Source organism: Taurulus bubalis (assembly GCF_910589615.1).
Source record: "Taurulus bubalis genome assembly, chromosome: 2".
NCBI lineage: Eukaryota > Metazoa > Chordata > Actinopteri > Perciformes > Cottidae > Taurulus > Taurulus bubalis.
This window is the reverse complement of record NC_136590.1, coordinates 45,200,792-45,219,268: the sequence shown is the minus strand read 5'-3', so window position 1 is coordinate 45,219,268 and position 18,477 is coordinate 45,200,792. Positions and strand designations below refer to the sequence as shown.

Genomic DNA, 18,477 nt, shown 5'->3' with positions numbered 1-18,477 from the left:
AGCAGGGTGGTCCTTCCAAAATGGCTCCCGTAGCTGTGTGTGGATGTCAGATAGTCCTGATGGGAGGAGCCAACTTGCTCGGTAGCTCCTCCCATCAGTGTGTGAATGGGTGAATGATGTCATGAGTGTTAAAGCGCTTCGAGTGGTGGGAAGACTAGAAAAGATCTATACGAGTACGGTTCATTTACCATCCCTCGGACCCGGCCTCCCATCACTTTTCAGTTTCCGGGAACCTAATAATATTCATGCAGTGGACTTGAATTGTTAATAAACATTTTTTTTTTTTACTGTCGAGGGTTCTCCAGTATCCAGTAGATCATGTGATCAGGACGTCATGGATGTTTCTCTAGTCTCTGATCATGTGACTTTGTAAACAACCAATCAGTGTTTAGACCAATAGGAAGAGAGCTAGTGATGTTAGCAGCACCGCTAATGGAGAACCAGCAGGAGGAGAGCTAGTAACGTTAGCACCACCGCTAACGAAAAACCAACAGGAGGAGAGCTAGTAACGTTAGCACCACCGCTAACGAAAAACCAACAGGAGGAGAGCTAGTAACGTTAGCACCACCGCTAACGAAAAACCAACAGGAGGAGAGCTAGTAACGTTAGCACCACCGCTAACAAAAAACCAACAGGAGGAGAGCTAGTAACGTTAGCACCACCGCTAACGGAGAACCAGCGGAGTTTCACTTCAGGTGCATGATGATGCGTTCAGGCTCTGCTCAGTGTAAATGAGTTCTGGCTGAAGGTAAATGATAATGTTCTCATGATGCGTTCACTTGTAATCTAGTAAAATGTAGTGTTGGTGATGAACTAGAATAAATCCAGATGTTTTTACATGAATATTAAATAGATTTTAGGGTGAATCATGAGTTATATAACTGCTATTATACATCATTAAAACTAGAAATGACAAGATGTGTTTTAATCAATCAAAAAACTATTATTTCCTAATCAATTGAATCGTGTGTTATTATGAAGAAAAAACAACTATATCAAAGTAAAAAGATACAATTTCAAACTGTGATTTTCAAAGTGCTAAACAAATAAACTTGTTTATTTATGAGGGAAAATAAACTAAATTACCAAGATGTTTGCATCGCAGCTTTAAATAGACCTAAAACTCTCTTTACCCATATTCATTATTTCTATTAAGGATTTCTGGTATTCGTTAGTATTCGAATAGTATTGTCCTCTTTTTTTGTAATAATACTATAGTAAAATATTTGTTTTGGAACAAATGTTATTACTGCATTTTTGGCATTGAAGGGCAGTTTTTTCTCATGTTTTGCCTTTTTGAATAAAATGTATACGAATGTTTTGGTTGAAAAGTTGGAGAAACTAAATCTGTAGTTGCAGTCATGAGCTTTAAATACTTAATAAACATTTAGTCACAGTGACATCACTTTATGCCCCAAAAATAGTCAAAAGTATTCACAAAAACCCACTTTATTTGTTGATTTTCAGCCATCAGGCGACACAAAGCAGATGTCACAGAACTCAAGCGTGTTTTCATTTCAAGGAACCGAAACCCAACTCAATGTTCTCCCGTTGTTTCAAGTAGAACTTGACTTTCAGGAGACTTTTAACATTTTATATTTGAGCCTTTTGTCCTTCAGAGTTGTTCTTTTTATAAACAAACTTTCTTCTGCTCTCAGAATAATTCTCAATACTTCTTTAGATGATCAAACGTTTAGTTTTGACCTCATGTCCTCTTAGGTCATGTCAAAGTTAATGTGTACACAAGTATACACGGTGTGTATTTGTGTTAAATGAAGAGCTGCAGAGTCCCTGTGATTCTGTAGCTTCTCTTCACTAAACCTCAGAGCCTTGAGAACAGACTCATGCTGCAATGTGGCGCTTTGGCCACTAGGTGTCAGTGTGATGCAGCGATGTCCTTTAAAAGAGACACTCTTTGTCTGTGTCTCTTTTAAAGGACACAGGTTTCACGTCATCTCTAGAATGATATATATATTATGTTATTTACGACGTTCACAGGCAAATTTATTCTTTAGAGAAAACATCCCCGATAATGATTTTGTATGTAACAATGTACAAAAGTACCATTCCCTATGATCTTATGATTTAATATCACAAATATCGCAATATTGCACCATCAGTATATTGGATAGTCTTTCTAAATGTTTCAGGTGACGTGGAAGCTGCTCTTCACATTCATTTTCAGTTTTGTCCAACCATCAACCCAAAACCCAAATAAGTTCAGTTTAATATCGAATAGAACAAAGAAAAGCAGCAAATCCTCACAGTTGAGAAGCTGAAACTTAATATTAATCTAATAATCAGGTTAGTTCTCTGTTGAACGACTAATTGTTTCTTCTGTCTCATAACTCATAATCGGTTTCTTTGAGTTTTAATAGGATGTGTGAGAGAACTCCACGACCTTAAACAGTCTCACGTCATGAATCTGATGCATTGGAGAGAATTCTGTGGATGTTTGGATGTGGATTGTATTTTTATTTATTTATTCATCATTACTTTTATCTAAATTCTAACTTCCCTGTAAGTCCCTGAACGCGTCGCGCTTCATTAGCTCCCGCGTGCCGCTGACCAGGTGTGTGAGGTGTCGGTGTGACGCTCATTACTTATGAATGTTCACCTTCCAGTCGAACTCACTGCAGCAGCGGAGCCGATGACGTCATCGCCGACACACAGCTGATCATCGTGATTAAGCACGTGACCCTCTGGCATTATGGTCTGTTTGTCATAATAAAAGAAAACCTAGTTAGCTAAAGTTACTGTAAGGAACTTTTAAATGGTCCAGAACCAGTCTGAGTAATCCTGGTCCTCTATAGACCTCAGTCTAGTCCTAATGTATAGCCTGGATCACATATTGTATGCATAGCCTGGATCACATACTGTATGCATAGCCTGGATCACATACTGTATGTATAGCCTGGATCACATATTGTATGCATAGCCTGGATCACATACTGTATGCATAGCCTGGATCACATATTGTATGCATAGCCTGGATCACATACTGTATGCATAGCCTGGATCACATATTGTATGCATAGCCTGGATCACATATTGTATGCATAGCCTGGATCACATACTGTATGCATAGCCTGGATCACATATTGTATGCATAGCCTGGATCACATACTGTATGCATAGACTGGATCACATATTGTATGCATAGACTGGATCACATATTGTATGCATAGACTGGATCACAGCCTTGCACTTTTTTGCGAGTGGTACATGTTTGTACAGTGTCGGCGATGCAGAGAACATCTGGTTAAGTAACTTATGGATGTGTTGGAAGCACTCATAATTATATGACAGTGTTATTAGTACACCAAACATATCATTATTATAGAACATGATTAAGGTGGACTCATGATGAGAATACAGAATCACACACAATTTATTTTCACTGCTTCAATTGATTTAATTTCTGATTATGAATAATACATACATACTGATCCGCCCACACACATATTCAAACTCCTAGTTGTATGGAAATATATATATATATATATATATATATATATATATATATATATATATATATATATATATACACATATATAGTACATGATACATACGCGCATACAGTACATATATCCTCATATGTATGTATTCATTCGTATCCATTAGATACTCTTTGGGCTTGTTTTTATCTGTTTTAAGCCTACTACCAGCAGGCACATTTAAATAAATATACATCTGATTGATTTGGGTGATGACGCACTTAAAATTAGCCGATACATTTTCCCAACACTGACGCATTTAAAAGTTACACGTATACGTTCAGGCAACAGAACTTCTTGGTTAAGTTCAAGTAAAAGATTGTGTTTTTGGGGTTAAAATAAGTAAACATACTTTTGTGTCCCTTAAACATGACAAGTGGTCTCCTGGGTGAAAGTCCCGTGTTTGACTCATCCATTAATGGACTTTGATTAAACGTATGTATCAAATACAGAAGAAAATATGTTCCCAGAAAATCAATCTTTAAAATTCTCTTTCTGTCGGTTGAAGTCACACGTGCCTCCCCGTACATGGAGGCACTAGGACCCAGAGAGCTCCGCGCTCTCCGCTGCGAGGACCAGCGCCGCTGCTGCCGCCTGTCTCTCTCTCTCCGACTGTTTTAGGAGAGACGGGGTGTCTGCCTGCTGCATCTCTGTCTTTCCCCCTCCTCCTCCTCCTCTGGACCCGGATCAGAGGGAGTCCAGCGCCCGGCAGCAGATGGAGGGCTTCCAGAGACCCGGCCCCCTCACCACAGAGCTCTGCAGCTCGTGGAGTCGCTTTCCAGAGTTGTCTCACCTGTGCATAGGGAAATAACAGAAGTCTTCTCTTTTTTTTTTTTTCTGCTCGATTTTAATTTGTGTTTCTTCTTCTCATCGCGGCCTGGTCTCTGAACTCTCACACCTCCTCCCCCTCTCCCTCTCTCCCTCAGCTGTCACCCGGCCCGTCACCCTCAGGATATCCCCTTCCCCTCTCTCTAGGGTTTCATAATGCACCGGGCTCTCATTCAGAGGCCGGGCTGGATTTCACCCCGCTGCTCTGACAATATAGACGAGTGGTGAGCGGTCCGCAGACTTGGGGTCATGGAAATAACGAAAGGTCACGGGCCAGAGCCTCACACTTTGATCAACTAAGACACAACCATTTTTGTTATCACAACCCTTTTGGCAGGTTTTTTTCTGGGGGGGATTTCTTGTTTACAATCATGGGGAACGCAGCAGGGAGCATGGAGGTGCCTCAGGGGTCGGCGGCCCCCGCGGGCCCCCAGAGACAAGCGGGGCTCAAACTCCCGATGCCACCTGAGGAGGAACTGGAGCAGCGCTTCGGTGCCGTGCTGGTGAGTCCGACTGTGTGGGTCTGAACGCAGAGAAAACAAAGAATTTGGAATATGTTGGAAATGTGCGCGTCGTCCGGACGAGCTTATCGCAGTACCAGGTACACAACGCCGCTGGGCGCTGACACATAGGGGCCCTTTATGCCGGGGCTTACTGCCGCATTAGGCTCCCTGCAGAGGGGGGCTGTTTACGAGCTGATCAGAGGTGCAGCCAAACCTTTTTTTTAAAATTCAGGTTCGATTGTCGTCTTTATGAAGATGTGTTTCATGAGGTTATATTTTGGAGAAGGTCAGATGTGACAGAGAGGTTTTCAATGTGTGGCAAAAAGTGTGTGGACACACTTTTGGGTCTGAGCCGCTTCGTCCCACAGACTTTTTAAGAAGTGGGCGTGGCCGGCGTTGCTTTGTGGATGTTTTGAAGCCTCGAGTTTTCGCCATCTTGGTTTAGTTTGCAACCAGTGAATAGGAAGTGACCAGTGTGGACGTAGAGACGCCGTCTACGTCTCTGGTGTCGACCTGTCAATCACCTTGAAGCCCCGCCCCTAAAGCGTCCCCTGCTTTATGGTCTGTTTGTCTGTTTGACCATAATTTACTAAATGAACATCATGCTGTATTGAAGAAGACTTGAAACTAGAGATTGAGACATAAACTCATGTTTGCAATGTTTACTGAGGGAATACATCAAGAGAAGTAGAGTCATTTATATAGACTTCTATACAACCAGAGGAGTCACTCCTGGTGGTCAGGAGAAAGAATGCAGCTTTTAACACATGAAGCATATACTTCTATACAACCAGAGGAGTTTCCCCCTGGTGGTCAGGAGAGAGAATGCAGCTTTGAAACATGAATCATAGACTTCTATACAACCAGAGGAGTCGCCCCCTGGTGGTCAGGAGAGAGAATGCAGCTTTAACACATGAAGCATATACTTCTATACAACCAGAGGAGTCGCCCCCTGGTGGTCAGGAGAGAGAATGCAGCTTTGAAACATGAATCATAGACTTCTATACAACCAGAGGAGTCGCCCCCTGGTGGTCAGTACAGAGAATGCAGCTTTAACACGTGAAGCATAGACTTCTATACAACCAGAGGAGTCACTCCTGGTGGTCAGGAGAGAGAATGCAGCTTTAACACATAAAGCATGTACTTCTATACAACCAGAGGAGTCGCCCCCTGGTGGTCAGGAGAGAGAATGCAGCTTTGAAACATGAATCATAGACTTCTATACAACCAGAGGAGTCGCCCCCTGGTGGTCAGTACAGAGAATGCAGCTTTAACACGTGAAGCATAGACTTCTATACAACCAGAGGAGTCACTCCTGGTGGTCAGGAGAGAGAATGCAGCTTTAACACATAAAGCATATACTTCTATACACGTAACGTAATTGTCAAAACTAGCGTTTGCGCCTTCCGGCAACATATTAATTGTGACTACTTTACAGGTGCAGATATTATTTACACCAGCCTCTCTTATTGTTGTTATAGTACTGAAAGGAGTTTTCCATTCTGTTTTAGTCACTTCAATCCTCAAGATCTGACAATTGATTTAAATGACTTTTCTTCCTCATAAAACATAGAAGTCTTCTTCACAACCTTGTTTGCTGCGTAGACTGGAACCTGTAGATCGGAGGAAGAGTGAGACATTCAACGTTTATTGTTTTTTGCTGAGCGTGATAAAGACTCCGGTCGCAACCTTTACGTGTTGTATGGACTCGGCTCCGAGTCAAAGCCTCGTTGACATAAACACTGAGTCCCCGGCGACCAGCATTCCTCCACCATAACTTGATTTCCTCGTCACTGGGACAAAGAGCCGGCCGAGACGAGCAGCTATGTTCAACATGCGGCCGGACGACTTGCCGAGCTGCATTCCTCCGGTCCGTCAGCCAGGAGACGTCATCGGCACCTCCGTAGTTATGTCAACCCGAACGACGATCTTTCCCTGGAACCAATTCCTCGACTGAAAATCATCGAAAAGTGATTCTGGAGTATTTTGCTGAGCTCTGCAATAAACGGTGTAAATATGTCTCCTTCAGTCTGTCGACTGTGATCACAGTATTTCATTGAAAGTGGTCTTTTGACACTTTTACACGCAGTCGGCCGATGAGAATTTGATTAATTGTACATAGTTTTCTAAGATTTCCCAACTGAAGGAGTCCAAACCAAGAAAAGCAGCTGCACATCAAAAACTACACAAAAAAGCAATGTGCACATACTTCTGGTTACATAGTGTCCCAGCAAAATACTGCATTTGTATCACTGTGAATGCAGTATATTTACACTTGTTTCAGTGCTGAAACTCGGCCGTCACAAAGCGTGCGCTGATAAGCGATCCCATGCACCGTTGAGCTTCTGCTCTGGCCTCTGGTTTTGCATGCGGGTGGCTGTTGGCATATGAAGTCTTTACTTCCAATGCATGGGTGCACACACACACACACACACACACACACACACACACACACACACACACACACACACACACACTATGAATCTAACGCCAGCATGCGTCTCGGCTCTCCAACACAAACAGGCGTCACTCTGCTGCAGTTTAAGTCCGACAACATTTCCCCTCCCTCTGCTCAACACGTTTTGCTGTTTTTGCTTCAGCGGCGTCCCGTCCCACAGAATGTAGATCATCCCCCCCCCCCCCCCCCCCGCCGCCTCTACTTCTGCTGAGTCGGCATTGAAAACCCTCCTGTTCTAACGAGAGGAGAGACTCCGTCTGCATACAAACCAGCCTAACAGTGAGGGATGCTCATTCTGCAGAGGCCCAACGTGTGTGTGTGTGTGTGTGTGTGTGTGTGTGTGTGTGTGTGTGTGTGCTCATATTTGCATGTCAACATGCAGTATTTATGTGCTTTAAAAAGCCAGTGAGTATCTTCTCTACATTTCTCTTGTTGACGCTCCGCTCACATGGAGATGGATTCAGTCTGATTCCACTGCAGTGTTTTCCAACTGAGAGAATCGATATCAGAGCCACAGAAATCCTCACAGTGCTGCGATGTTTGTGACTCTGAGGCCACGTTCAAATGTACCCCCCCCCCTCCCCCCCTCTGTGTTTTACATAACACTTTGCTTATTTCCCAACAGGGAATGCGGCAGTGGGTGGAATTATAAATGTTCTCTGTGGATTTGTGTACTGTATTTACAGACACAGACATTCACTCACTTGTTATCCCTTTAAGCTGCTAAGAAGCTGAGCTATTTCAAGTGTTCTGTTAAACTGATAGTTAGCTTCACAGGAATGATCAGAATATATCAAAAAATACCTTTTTAAAGCCATATCTTCACCAGGAGGCACTCTGGAAAGTGAAGCCAAAGCTTCATGTGTTAAAGCTGCATTCTCTCTCCTGACCACCAGGGGGCGACTCCTGTGGTTGTATAGAAGTCTATGCTTCATGTGTTAAAGCTGCATTCTCTCTCCTGACCACCAGGGGGCGACTCCTGTGGTTGTATAGAAGTATATGCTTCATGTGTTAAAGCTGCATTGTCTCTCCTGTGGTTGTATAGAAGTCTATGCTTCATGTGTTAAAGCTGCATTCTCTCTCCTGACCACCAGGGGGCGACTCCTCTGGTTGTATAGAAGTCTATATAAATGACTCTACTTCTCTTGATGTATTCCCTCAGTAAACATTGTAAACATGAGTTTATGTCTCAATCTCTAGTTTCAAGTCTTCTTCAATACAGCATGATGTTCATTTAGTAAATTATGGTCATTTAGAGTCGAACAGACCATAAAGCAGGGGACGCTTTAGGGGCGGGGCTACCAGGTGATTGACAGGTCGACACCAGAGAGTTGTCTGAACTTAAAACCTTTCTCGGTGTGTTTTCACTTCATCTAACCAGAAAGCAAAGATTATCAGAAACTTTGTCGAATTTGGTGCAATTTGGACACATTCAATATTATTAAACGTAATAAATTAATAATAAATGTGTCGTAAACTGTGCCTTAGCGGGGGCGGAGCTTCAGGGCTCTGCAGGCTTAGTGATGCCTGTTCCTGCATCCCTAAACATCCTGGTGTTTGGAGCTGACCGGGAGAGGAAGGAGGACGCAGAGTCCAGCAGTAATTATTCCTCCGCTGCTGCAAGCGCAGCTCGTTCCCGTTCACACGGCGTTCCCATCGATCCGTCCGCTTGGGACCGTCAGCGCCTTCAGAGTCTCTGAGCATCACTCAGAGACGGGAAGATAACGTGTAAAAGGTCACTGGCTTTACTCTTCAACGCCACTTAAATCAGCATTCTGAGGGATTTGGTCCTCCTTGAACACACTGAGGTTGTCATGTGATTTGCTTTCACACTCTTCAGGTCTCCATCACACGGCCATCAGCGAGCTGGAGATGAGACTTAAACTAAATATGAAAGTCGACTGTGTGTATTTTACATGTCTGACTCGTCTACACAGACGTCCACTCTTGAAGTATTAGAGTGAGCTGAGGCTGTCTGTCTGTGATCCAGCGGGTCGGTTATAAACGTATTGATCCTCAGGCCGGATTGATCACATTCACATCCAGCCTCTCAACAACATTGATCCACTGCAATTTACTGCCCCTGGTCTTCAGCTCTGCACGCCAACGTCCACACAGTGGACTCCAGTATTTAGACTCCACTATTTAGACTCCACTATTTAGACTCCACTATTTAGACTCCAGTATTTAGACTCCACTATTTAGACTCCAGTATTTAGACTCCACTATTTAGACTCCAGTATTTAGACTCCACTATTTAGACTCCACTATTTAGACTCCACTATTTAGACTCTAGTATTTAGACTCCACCATTTAGACTCCAGTATATAGACTCCAGTATGTAGACGCCACCATTTAGACTCCACTATTTAGACTCTAGTATTTAGACTCCACCATTTAGACTCCAGTATATAGACTCCAGTATTTAGACTCCACCATTTAGACTCCAGTATATAGACTCCAGTATGTAGACGCCACCATTTAGACTCCACTATTTAGACTCTAGTATTTAGACTCCACCATTTAGACTCCAGTATATAGACTCCAGTATTTAGACTCCACCATTTAGACTCCAGTATATAGACTCCAGTATGTAGACGCCACCATTTAGACTCCAGTATTTAGACGCCACTATTAAGACTCCAGCATTTAGACTGCCTCTCTTTATCCCACTTCATATTCTAAAAGAACCAAAGTCAGATGTAACAGCTTCGGCTGAGGCCTGGCGGTCAGAGGAAGGTCGGCACAAAGTAGCCGCTGGACATTCCTCAGAGCCGGCGACCTCGGGAAGGAGCCGCTCTTCGTCGTGAAGAGTGACGAAGAGGAGGAGCGGATAAGACGTGCAACAAAGCGAGGAGTTAGTCTCCTGTCGGCTAGTCCAGTTCCATGTCAGGTTATTATTAGTGCAGCTGATGTGTCTGTGTTAGATGGGACGCCACGGCGGGTGTGTGTGTGTGTGTGTGTGTGTGTGTGTGTGTGTGTGTGTGTGTGTGTGTGTGTGTGAAGAGTATCAAGTATTGTTGTTTTGTCATCCACACAAACAACGTTGTCGTCGACGCCTTCAGAGTTAAAGATGAACAGTTTGTCCTCAATGTTGCACACAAAGCAACATTTATCATTTAGTGTTATTGTTCTTAATCTAGTCATGTGTTATTACTATGAATCAGTCATGTGTTATTACTACATTCAGTCATGTGTTATTACTATGAATCAGTCATGTGTTATTACTACATTCAGTCATGTGTTATTACTACATTCAGTCATGTGTTATTACTACATTCAGTCATGTGTTATTACTATGAATCAGTTATGTGTTACTACTACAGATCAGTTATGTGTTATGACTACATTCAGTCATGTGTTATTACTACATTCAGTCATGTGTTATTACTACATTCAGTCATGTGTTATTACTACAGATCAGTTATGTGTTATTACTACATTCAGTCATGTGTTATTACTACATTCAGTCATGTGTTATTACTACAGATCAGTTATGTGTTATTACTACATTCAGTCATGTGTTATTACTATAGAATCAGTTATGTGTGATTACTATGAATCAGTCATGTGTTATTACTACATTCAGTCATGTGTTATTACTACAGATCAGTTATGTGTTATTACTACATTCAGTCATGTGTTATTACTACAGATCAGTTATGTGTTATGACTACATTCAGTTATGTGTTATTACTACATTCAGTCATGTGTTATTACTACATTCAGTCATGTGTTATGACTACATTTAGTTATGTGTTATTACTACAGACTTAGATCAGTCATGTGTTATTACTATGGAATCAGGTCCGTTATTACTAGAAAAGTCATTTTTTCAACATGTATAAATAATAATATAATTGTTTGAATCCTCTGTCTCTGTTTCAGAACACGATGAATCTTCCTCCAGACAAAGTGAAGATCCTCAGCCAGTACGACAGCGAGAAGAAGTGGGATCTGATCTGTGACCAGGTGGGTCTCACGTCTCTCTGCTGACTTCACAACACATAAATACATAAATAGACGATCAATGTGTTCATGTGCAGTGTGGGGCGATCAATACGTGGTGACCATCACGTGGTGATCAATACGTGGTGACCAAGCACCGGACAGCAGGGGCAGAGTTCACCATCAGACGGTGGCTCACTCTGCTCAAATCAATAGGAAATAATAATTACAACTGCAAAACGTGTGTGTGTGTGTGTGTGTGTGTGTGTGTGTGTGTGTGTGTGTGTGTGTGTGTTCTTCTGCATCTCCAGGAGCGGTTTCAGGTGAAGAACCCGCCGTCTGCTTACCTGGAGAAGCTGAAGAGTCACCTGGAGCACGGAGGAGTCAGTCGGAAGGTAAGCGACCCAATAAGTGATTCATCAACATGCTTCTGGGAAAAAGTAAAAGTCTTGACATTATCTGTGTGGCAGAGAATGACACACATACACACAGAGCAATGTGTTCCTGCTATTTTATGAATGTTCCCTTAATTCTTATAATCTGATTATTGTCCCTGTTTTTGTGCCAGTAAAGGACATTAAACTAGATGAAAACAAGACGTGTTCCTCAGATCTGTGTCGCTGTCTTTGTTCTTTTTAGATAAACGCCGTTTGTTGCTTGTTCTGGACGTTTTTTCTTTTTGATGTGATTTCTTCTTAAATTCAAGCTACAGATTAATAAACAGATCTTTTTATTTCACTGACTTTACAACGTTCCCTTGTCAGTTTAAGAGACGCGTGCAGGAATCCACTCAGGTCCTCAGAGAGTTGGAGATTTCCCTGAGGACCAACTGCATCGGGTGAGTCTCCTGCAGCCTCACGGCGCCGTCTGATGACATCACTCAAGGCGACACTGACATATCTGAAGAGGTTTTAATTGAAGTCATGTGTGTCTATGTGTGAAGACAATAAATGAACCCTTTGAAAAGCTTCTTGGAAACATTAGTTTGTCCTTGTAATTGTTTTTTCACGCATTAAATAAAAAGATGTAACATCGTTTTCAACGTTTCAACTGAACAATCTGGAGACAAGATATGTGTATGTATATATATATATATATATATATATATATATATATATATATATATATATATATATATATACATACATACACATATCTTGTCTCGAGTCACATTTTAAAACTGCAAAATAAAAGGAAATTGTGATATATATACATACACATATATCACAATTTCCTTTTATTTTTGCAGTTTTAAAATGTGACTTCATAAAATAATATTAAAACAAGAAATGTGAGAGGTGAATAAGACTCAGGAGAAAGAATCAAGATGAAAAAATGTAATTTAAATACACAAAAAAAAAAATTTAATCTAGAATTTTTTCGACAAAAAAAACACAACAACATAGTCACAAAAACTAACCAATAAGTAGACAAAAATCTAGTAATTACAAAGAAATACGTGAAAAAAAAGACGTAAAAAATCTAACTGTAATAACACGTAAATAGAATGATTTTCTGTCATGCATTAAACGTGAGGACATGTCCTCAAGATGCAGCGTCCTCGTCCTTCCTCACCTCGTCCCTGAGCTCAAGGTGTTTCCTCGTTGCAGCTGGGCTCAGGAGTTCCTCAGCGAGGAGAACCACGGCCTGGACCTTCTGGTGGATTACCTGTCCTTCGCCCACAGCGCCGTCACGTAGGTATCAGCCGTCCCGTTGCGTGTTGGATGAGTCCGGTCCGCCTCCCGTCGCCTCACGCTGCGTCCCGTGACTCACAGGTACGAGGCGGAGGCGCTGGACAACGGCACGCCGCCCGCTGGCAAGAGCAAAGCTGTGGAGAAGTCCATGGAGGATCTGAGCAGAAGCGCCAGCAACTCGCCCACGCACAGCGGCTCCAAGGCCAGCAAGGCCTTCACAGTGAGGTCAGTGTGAATACCTTCTGGTCCTCGATCCCTGTTGAGGCCACATTGTAAACAACAGATATAAGAGGAGATGCTAGCAACACAGGAGCTAACGGCTAACGTACGGCGGTTCCATTGACCTGCGGGTTCTGAAAAGTGAAGTCTATGCTTCATGTGTTAAAGCTGCATTCTCTCTAATGTCCACCAGGGGGCAACTCCTCTGGTTGTATAGAAGCATATGCTTCATGTGTTAAAGCTGCATTCTCTCTCCTGACCACCAGGGGGCGACTCCTCTGGTTGTATAGAAGTCTATGATTCATGTTTCAAAGCTGCATTCTCTCTCCTGACCACCAGGGGGAAACTCCTCTGGTTGTATAGAAGTATATGCTTCATGTGTTAAAAGCTGCATTCTCTCTCCTGACCACCAGGAGTGACTCCTCTGGTTGTATAGAAGTCTATATAAATGACTCTACTTCTCTTGATGTATTCCCTCAGTAAACATTGTAAACATGAGTTTATGTCTCAATCTCTAGTTTCAAGTCTTCTTCAATACAATATAATGTTTGCAGCGTTAACATTTCCTTCCAATAAAAACAGACCCACATCATAACAATATGTGTAACAAGTGTGTCCACATGCCTTTGGCCGTATTGTAAACCCTAAAAAAACAAACATTGTTTTTGTAAATATATTTAGTGCACATCATGTATACAAGTACACACATTGTATATTTGTATTACAAAACCACACCAACCCTGTTGACACACAGAAACCGTTCTTCTGCTCAGAATAAACAAACAAACACACAAAGACTCGAGACTTGATATCCAAATACTATCACACACACACACACACACACACACACACACACACACACACACACACACACACACACACACACACACACACACACACACACACACACACACACACACACACACAGTATGGATCCTATTACACACACAAACACGATTCGTTTCAAACTAACTAGAGGAAGTTCTCTCCGGCTGGATGCCATGTAATAACTGTATAATAAACTTTATATTTATTTATGTATACATACGAATACGTATTATCTTTACATTACTTTTACAATACACTATATCAAGATAAACAATATTAATAATAATATACATTAGATCATAGTAGAAAGTTCTAGAAATGTTTTAAATAATAACGTAAAATATTTAAATTAGTTCTGACAGGCGTGTTTTCACACCGTCTGAAAGGCTCTAGTTCAGACTACACGTGTGTGTTTATTTATGAATGTGAGAAATGTCTGAGCAACACTCGAACGCATCGCTAAACAACTAGACGACGTTACAAAGAGAACAAATTAGTTCTTAAATAGTTATTTAAAAAGCTGTGTGGTTCCCCGAAGAACCGTCACCTATTAAAGACCCATGTTATTTATGTCTTTGGTTCTTTGGGACATTAAAAAGTTGTTGGATCATTTGGGGAATGTTATACATTTGTACACAAAAAAGTACCTTGCCATGATTTGGGGTCCGTAGTTATATATAAATATATATATAAATATATATATATATATACATATATATATATATATATATATAAATATATATATATATATATATATATATATATATTTTTTTTTTTAAAAGAAGAATATATTTAAAATATATACATATTTTTCTTTATATATATTTCTTTTTTTCTTTTTATATATATATGTATATATATATAAATAATAATATATATATATTTTTCTTTATATATATATATATATATATATATATATATATATATATATCTTTATATATATATATATATATATATATATATATATATATATATATATATATATATATAAACAATTTCTCCAAATTTTTGTGACTGAATGAACCATTTGAAAATTATTCTTTATTTTGAGCCCATGAAGATTTTTCAGGTTCTTTTCTTCCCTTTGTGGGTTCCTTAAAGAGCCGTTTCAGGAAAAGGTTCTTTAATTAAGCCCCGCATGGACCTATATAGGTCATTTTTTAGAAATGTATTTAAACTGTGTAAAACATTACAATAATCATGAACAAATATATTGATGCTACACATCAAATTAAACAAGAGAACCTGGGCTACAATAATTAGTCAGCCATTTCAACACAACTCAAACACCAACTAAAATAATTAATAAAATAAAATAGTTATTATTTTGTCACGAGTCAGCCCACTCTGCATGTTTCCGGAACTAGCAGCCCGTAGCTTGGTGCTATCAGAAAAAGACAAATAGCAAAAAGCAAGACAATTCCACACAGATTCCAAATCTATTCACCAAATCCCTCTGCTGCAAAGCATCACCGAGATATGAACCAAAGAACACAGCAACATAAATCGCTGAGTCAGCAAATTTTGAAAAAAAATGAGAAAATATCAAATATAAGAAAAAATGCATTTCCCTCAGTAAATCCCCACTAATACAAGTTTATTTAGCACCATAAGTCATATTAAAGTGAAATATAAGGTTTGCTACATGAAAAAATTAAAATGTCACAGATGCGCGAAAATGCAAATTTTGCATTCTCGCCTGAGTTCTCTCTGTACTTTACCTCTCTGACTTTGTTCTGCTTCACTTTTTCAAGTGAAAACAGTGCAGAGAGACTGTTCACATATTGTGCTATGATGTGGAGAGCCTCAGGGCTTCTTCTTAGTGAAGCATCATTTCAAGGAGATAATCATCCTGAAAGTGCTTTTTTCTATAGGCGGACCTGGAACTTTTATTTTGTCTGTGTTTCAATCTTCATTTACTCTTAGCCAGCAACATATATACTAATATTTACACATCTGACCAAAAGCTCACAAGGGTTGCCTTTATTATAACACCAACATTATTCAAATAGCCCTTGTGGTTGCAGAGATACACCCTTTTTAGTTTGGGTATGCTATTTCGAGCTGAATCCTAAAAAATGCCTTGGGGCTTAACGGGGCTTATAGTGTTAAAGAACCTCGGTCTGAAAGGTTCTTTGTGGAACCAGAAAAGGTTCTTCTGTAGCATTACCCTCAAGAACCTTCCACGGTTATTTTATCTTCCTGCGTGGGCGACAGGTAACCTCAGCGTCTCTCACCTGCAGATTCAACTCTCTCCAACACAGGAGAGTCCAGCGCAGCGCGCGGGCCGCCAGCCAGACGGACGACGTGCACCTGTGCATCATGTGCCTACGGGCCATCATGAACTACCAGGTATGAGGAACATAACCCTGTGCATCATGTGCCTACGGGCCATCATGAACTATCAGGTATGAGGAACATAACCCTGTGCATCATGTGCCTACGGGCCATCATGAACTACCAGGTATGAGGAACATAACAGTGCATCATGTGCCTACGGGCCATCATGAACTATCAGGTATGAGGAACATAACAGTGCATCATGTGCCTACGGGCCATCATGAACTACCAGGTATGAGGAACATAACAGTGCATCATGTGCCTACGGGCCATCATGAACTACCAGGTATGAGGAACATAACCCTGTGCATCATGTGCTTACGGGCCATCATGAACTATCAGGTATGAGGAACATAACAGTGCATCATGTGCCTACGGGCCATCATGAACTACCAGGTATGAGGAACATAACTGCCATGTTTCACAGGTTCATTGCGAGGCACATTTCTGCAGTTATACTGCATAAATCAAAACAAAAAGTAAAAAAGATTGAAATTTTATTTTACATGAATTCCAATTAAGAAATGTGTAATAATATAACTTTACATTATATAACAGTCTTAGTCTATATTGATTCACATACTGAGTTGTTGAAACTCTGACTTATGTATTTATTTATCAAAAGTGTGAAAATCAAATTCAAAATTTTGAATTTTTCAAACATATTTTAGATTTAAAAAGCAAAAATCCAATTTACAAAATCAAAATTACTGGGACGTGTAATGAAGAGACGCTAATCCCAAATCAATACATGATTAGTTACTAGGTAAAAAAAAAAGAGTAATACAAAATAATGTTAAATTATACCTTAAAAAGTGGGTTAAAAGTAAAACATTGTATCCAGTATGTATGTATAAAAATGACGTTTTCTTTCCTGGCAGACATTTACTTTTAATTTAAACATTTAAACTTCTGATGAAGTTAAATCATATAGAAAATATACATTTTAAATATGATCAAGTCAAGTCTTTTGTTTTTAAATCGCAACGCGTGTATGTGTGTGTGTGTGTGTGTGTGTGTGTGTGTGTGTGTGTGTGTGTGTGTGTGTGTGTGTGTGTGTGTGTCAGTCTGGGTTCAACCAGGTGATGAAGCATCCCTGCTGCGTCAACGAGATCACGCTCAGCCTCAACAACAGGAACCCGAGGTACACAAACTCACCTTAACATCTGTGTCGACCTTGAGCTCACCTTGACCTCACGACACGTGGTCATCGATGTCCTTCAGCGTGACGGCTCACTAATCCAGAGACTTGGTGCTCATTTCTGCTCCTCAGGACGAAGGCGCTGGTGCTGGAGCTGCTGGCGGCCGTGTGCCTGGTGAGAGGAGGCCACGACATCATCCTCTCCGCCTTCGACAACTTCAAAGAGGTCCTTTGAACTTCTGCATTACGTCATGTTGATGTCAAACCCGTGAGATGAGGTTCTGTGGGTCCACACTAACTGGTCTGACTGGTCTTACTGGTCACAGGCGAACAGTTTTAACTCGTCGGCATCGAGTCGGGGGCCAAAGCGGCGTCTATTAGGACGCTTCACTTTGAAAGATTTAACCCTGTTGTGGTTCTTCAGCAGTCATAATTTGTATTTTTTATAACTTAAATCTGTCAAAACACTACGACGACGTTCATATGCACAAACGTATTTCCCTCATTCCGAAAAAAAGACAATATTCCTCCAAAGCTGTTAACATGGGGAATACAAATGTACGTTAACATGCAAACAATCAACATACAAAGATATATGTTGTTGAGCACCGATGGAGCTGCTACATCGTTAGCATCCAGACTCCATTGCTACAACGTTAGCATCCAGACTCCATTGCTACAACATTAGCATCCAGACTCCATTGCTACAATATTAGTATCCAGACTCCATTGCTACAATATTAGTATCCAGACTCCATTGCTACAACATTAGCATCCAGACTCCATTGCTACAACATTAGCATCCAGACTCCATTGCTACAACATTAACATCCAGACTCCATTGCTACAATATTAGTATCCAGACTCCATTGCTACAACATTAGCATCCAGACTCCATTGCTACAATATTAGCATCCAGACTCCATTGCTACAACGTTAACATCCAGACTCCATTGCTGCAACGTTAGCATCCAGACTCCATTGCTACAACGTTAACATCCAGACTCCATTGCTACAACAT

General features: G+C 40.9%; 1 protein-coding gene across 1 annotated transcript in view; it reads left to right on the top strand.

The window, feature by feature from the left end:
• Positions 1–4,696: 4,696 nt before the first annotated feature.
• fmnl1b (formin-like 1b) overlaps positions 4,697–18,477 on the top strand; it is a gene marked incomplete at both ends in the record, with an annotated part of 27,159 nt that continues 13,378 nt past the window's right edge. Inside the window, 9 exons of the mRNA XM_079236936.1 lie at positions 4,697–4,828; positions 11,175–11,258; positions 11,546–11,629; positions 11,999–12,072; positions 12,845–12,928; positions 13,010–13,153; positions 16,240–16,327; positions 17,383–17,459; positions 17,589–17,682. Coding sequence (XP_079093062.1) covers positions 4,697–4,828; positions 11,175–11,258; positions 11,546–11,629; positions 11,999–12,072; positions 12,845–12,928; positions 13,010–13,153; positions 16,240–16,327; positions 17,383–17,459; positions 17,589–17,682 — 861 coding nt within the window. The remainder of the gene's footprint in view (positions 4,829–11,174; positions 11,259–11,545; positions 11,630–11,998; positions 12,073–12,844; positions 12,929–13,009; positions 13,154–16,239; positions 16,328–17,382; positions 17,460–17,588; positions 17,683–18,477) is intronic.